This window comes from Pinus tabuliformis, chromosome 1_1 (assembly GCF_031772625.1).
Source record: "Pinus tabuliformis cultivar Carrire ecotype Pingquan chromosome 1_1, CPIR1, whole genome shotgun sequence".
Taxonomy (NCBI): Eukaryota; Viridiplantae; Streptophyta; class Pinopsida; order Pinales; family Pinaceae; genus Pinus; species Pinus tabuliformis.
In genome coordinates, this window is record NC_142297.1 from 686,107,564 (window position 1) to 686,112,644 (window position 5,081).

The window sequence follows — 5,081 nt, forward strand, 5'->3', positions numbered from 1 at the left end:
TATAATTAATAATAATAATTTAAATTGAAATAATATTATAATTTAGTTAGATTTTATGATTTTTATTTTATTTTAGCAATGCCAAAGGTGTTTTAAAGTAAATGTTTTGATGTTTATTATATAGTGATTTCTATATGAATGTTTAAGAGTCTAGGGAGTTGTCTGGGGAAAAGAAATTCAAAAAATCAGAATGCTCCAGTGTTTGAATTGTATTGTGAATGTTGAAATGGGTTCAATACAATACAATTTCCATTATTTTCTTAGCTATACTCTTTAGACTAAACTATTTAAAAGTAAAAATTTTGATATTTATTATATAATAATGTTTATGTGAACTTTATGTAATTTATATGGCTGACTTAATTTATAAGATTGTTATTATTTTTATAAATAAGCCAATTTTTTTTGGTTAATAAAATAATTTTTTATTCAGTGATACATTCTCTTTGAATATCCTTTTTCGTGAAGAATAAAAGGGAGTTGTCTATAATGCGATTTTTTGGAGATTTCGGTGACGGAATCCCGCGGAAGAAATTGAGGTTAAATCTTGATTTGTTGCAGTTAAAATGGTTTTTTAACTGCATATTTGGATTCAGCACCCTCGAAAACCCCTGAGACGGTTTCATTGTGCAGAAACTAGCTATCAAACCAGTGATTCCAGTAAATTTCTCCCGAATTTCGACAAAAAAACCCGCGGGAAAGGCTTTCAAAAAGTCGCCTGACTATTTCGAATAAAAGCGTTCGACTTTTCGTGAAGGATAAAAGAGTACCATCTTAATTAGTGTTGTTAAAGCAGATCGTTGAGGACCCATCATCCCGGCGCCCAGAAAAAATGATTATGATGTCGAAAATAGGCAGCCTGCAACACTGCAGAAGCAGACCCTTGAAACAAGAATGGCGTCTGACAGGTATCATGCGAAAGAGCTTGTTCAGTTTTGTTACCCAGGTGTTCATTTGTTGCATAATTTCCTGGTTATATTGAAGTCTGTTTACTGCGACACTGGCTGTTTGAATCAAGAAATTCAATCTCTTTTGAATTTTAAAAACCATCTACATGATTCTGTTGGACGATTGGCTTCATGGAATATTGCTTCAATTAACTGTTGCGAGTGGGATGGCGTGTCTTGCGACGGACGGACCGGTCATGTGGTTGGTGTGGATGTGCATAATTGCAGTCTGAATGGTGAGTTCCGTCCTGCACTATTCTTTCTTTCTCAATTAAGGGATTTGGAGAGTTTGAATGTCAGCTCCAATAATTTTAAGGACCAACCTATTCCCCAAGAGCTGGGCCTGTTGAAGAAATTAACATACCTTAACCTCTCTAAAGCGGGATTTTCAGGCACCATTCCGCGGCAGCTGGGAAACCTCTCTAGCTTGACAGTACTCGATCTCTCTTCCACTGCTTTTACGCTGGAAAGTCCCGACCACTCATGGCTTACAAATCTCACAGCCTTGAAACACCTTTCCCTTGACAGAGTCGACCTCTCAGCGATGTCTTCCGCATGGGGACGGTCAGTAGGTCGCCTTTCTCAGCTCAGGAACCTTTCATTGTCGAACTGTGGCCTGACGGGTGCCATTCCCCCTTCGCTGCAAAACCTTACATCCATAGAAATTCTACATCTTGATAGCAACCCATTTCACAGTGAATTCCCCAGTTGGTTAAGCAATATGACTAGTTTGATTTCCTTGCAGATGTCCAATTCAAGTCTCAACGGATCTCTTCCGTTTGAACTCTCTCAGATGCCTCGCCTAAAAAGAATTTACTTGGACAACAATAGAATATCTGGCAATGTTTCTCAGATTTTTCAGGGCCAGTGGAAGACCCTGACCCTTTTCCATATGCAAAACAATAGTTTGAAGGGATCCTTGCCATCTTCTATAGGAAAACTATCGGCCTTGGCTCAGCTAGATCTGAAACACAACAAATTGAAGGGAAAGATTCCATCTTCATTAGGCCTTCTCCGCTCGCTTACTGTACTAGACCTGGGCTACAACCTTTTATCGGGATCAATCCCTATCTCCCTAGGATGGTTGTCCAAACTGACCAATATTAGTCTTTCTCACAACAGTTTGAGCGGACCGATCTCAGAGACACACTTTCACAGTCTGAAGAATCTAAAACATCTTGACCTGTACAAGAACAAATTGTCCTTCAATATCACCTCCAACTGGAACCCACCATTTCAGTTAGATGTGTTGAGATTATCTTATTGTGAAGTACAGAGCTTTCCTCTTTTCCTGAGGGCTCAAAATTCTATGACGACATTGGCTCTATCTAGGAACGGCTTCAAGGGACAAATTCCTTCATGGTTGTGGAATCTTCCCATGCTTGAGCAAATAGACCTTACGTCCAATCAGTTGGAAGGGCCAATACCATCTCAGTTGTATAACTCGTCGACCTCATTGAAGGAGGTGGGGCTGGCAGGTAATCAATTGAATGGCAGCCTTCGCCATCTATCAAGTTCGGTGGCTGCCTTTCCTTGGGAACTTGATCTGTCAATTAATAACATTACTGGTTCAGTCCCCCAAGAATTCTGCACGATGTTGCATGCTTCAAATTTCTTATCTTTAGCCTCAAATAAACTAGAGGGTCAAATTCCTTCTTGCATTTGTGAGCAAACAGAGCATCTAGAGGCCTTGGATCTTTCGGTCAACATGTTATCTGGCAACCTGCCCTCCCAATTAGGTGACTGCTCTTTTCTCAAGGTATTGAATCTAGCACGTAATAAATTCCATGGACCGATACCGAAGGAACTGGAAAAATTGAAGAAACTTCAGGTACTGCACATCAATAGTAACAGTTTAAGTGGAAATATTCCCGAGTCTCTGCAAAATTGTAAAAAATTACAAATTTTGGATTTGAGCAGAAACAAGCTCTCAGGCAAAGTGCCCGAATGGATTGTGGATCTTTCTGAACTCCGCATACTTGTTCTCAGATCAAACAATTTGGAAGGTAGAATACCCATCCAAATTGGATGCCTTCAGCAGCTCCAGATTCTTGATCTAGGAATGAACCGTCTGTCAGGTGCGATACCGCCACATCTTTCAAACATATCAGTAATGACCGACAAAAATTTCCCCGAGTACAGACCCGCGCAGCCTGAGCTGAGGTATGGACAGTACTATAAAGATATAGTTCACGTGATTGACAAGGGTCAGGAAATGGAGTACAAATTCTTCCTCACGTCTGTGACTTCTCTGGATCTCTCGGCAAACATCCTTTCTGGTGACATCCCCGTGGAAATTGGAGATCTGCGGGGTCTGCAGACTTTGAATCTGTCCCATAATCATCTTACGGGAAACATTCCAGAAGAAATTGGGACAATGGTAAATTTAGAAAGTTTAGATATGTCATGCAACCAGTTAGAGGGAAGAATACCTGCTACACTTGCAAACCTTAGCTTCCTTGGCGCTTTTAACCTATCAAATAACAACCTATCAGGAAGGATTCCATATATAGGACATTTGGACACATTTGGGGTAACCTCGTTCTCTGGTAACCCGGAGCTGTGCGGTTCTCCGCTTAAGAGAAACTGCAGCGATCAAGCATCAGGTGAGCCTGACCATAGTCATGAGCAGACTCTTGTTCGTTGGTGGGAATCGTGGGAAGCTGGAATGGGTTTTGGAATCGCAATTGGGTTTGGCAGTGTGATCGGAGCATTAGCTCTGAGCAGACGATTGGCCATGCAATACTTTCATGTTGCTGACAGGTTTATAAACTGTTTAATGGAAGCGTCCGGCATATGACAGGAGTTGCTGTTAGCTGTTTTTACCTATATTCTCTATCGTACATTTCGGAAATTTTATAGAATATATGAATAACTCTATAGTGTAGATTTCGGAAATTTTATATAATATATGAATAACCCTGTAGTGTAGATTTCGGAAATTTTCTAGGAGTTCATGAATAAGGGTAAAGTTAATTTTATCTTAATTTTATTTATCATATTCCAAAATATTTGGAAATCTGCCATCAATTTAACTTTAACAGTTGTAAAGCAGTCCTTGCACATAAGATTGAAGTGCATTTATTTAGTTTTTATAGTTTCAAACTGCTAAAAACTTTCATGCAAATAAATGTAAATCAATAGATTTCAAAATATGTCGAAATTTGCCATCAATTTAAATTCAACGGTTGCAGAGTAGTTTTTTGAATAAAATTCGAGTGCTATTATTTCGTTTTTATAGTTTCACACGAGGAGGAACGTTCATGTAAATTGTATAGTTTCAAACGACGAGGAACGTTCATGTAAATGGATAGATTTTTTGGTTCATTGCTCAATGTTGGGTTGTAAATTTGTTAAAAATTATCCACTTTCATATCTAAAAACCCATAAAGTTGTGATTGTTTTAAATAAAGTTGTGATTGTTTTGAAGAGAGAAAGAAAGAAATAAATTATTTTAAAGTTTACCAGGGTAAAGATAGTATATGGGACAGATTGCTTCTTCATCTGCTTGATGTATTCGGCGCCCTTTTTCTGGGAAACTTCAAAATAAATGCTCCCAGCTTCTGGACAAACTCCTCGCTAAATAAATTATCCCAAGAGTTAGCTGCCAGCGTATCTGTATAACTTTCCATATTGTCTCTGAAAGCCTCATATTCTAAAATGAAATGTTTTTCTGTTTTTGACTATATCAAAAATTATAGCCAATTGTGAAAATTAAAACAGTTATTTAGCTAAATTGTACAAGCTGGCTTTCTGCGTTTGTTGCTAAGATTAAAACAGTTATTTTGCTAAATTGTACAAGCTGGCTTTCTGCATTTGCTGCGAAGATTAAAACAATATGATTATGGCGACCTTTTCTGTTTCGTTTTTCTCGAAAATGAAATTTAGATCTAATCTCCGGGCTTCAACGTTGATGAATCCCGTGGAGTTCCCTCTAAGGCTATGCTGCTTAGCATGAGCATAGGAGTCGTGGATTAGTCTCTCTATGTATTTTATTTAACCAGTTGGAGCTTTCGAATTCAACAATCACTGTTACAAGAACATTTTGGCCAATGCTATTTCTAAAGTAGTACAGCATATCTTCAAATCTATTGTGCAAATGATAGATTTGTTGAAGGAATATATGATTTCAAT

The 5,081-nt window shown here is 38.2% G+C and overlaps 1 protein-coding gene across 1 annotated transcript; it reads left to right on the top strand.

The window, feature by feature from the left end:
- The first annotated feature begins 806 nt into the window (after positions 1 to 806).
- On the top strand, positions 807 to 4,047 carry LOC149215274 (uncharacterized). The gene has a single exon (XM_089389680.1). The coding sequence runs from the start codon at positions 895 to 897 to the stop codon at positions 3,745 to 3,747; it is 2,853 nt and encodes a 950-aa protein (XP_089245806.1). The 5' UTR covers positions 807 to 894; the 3' UTR covers positions 3,748 to 4,047.
- Positions 4,048 to 5,081: the final 1,034 nt, after the last annotated feature.

Coding starts and splice junctions, on each gene's coding strand:
- LOC149215274 (XM_089389680.1), top strand. CDS start 895: ATGGCGTCTGACAGGTATCATGCGAAAGAGCTTGTTCAGTTTTGTTAC.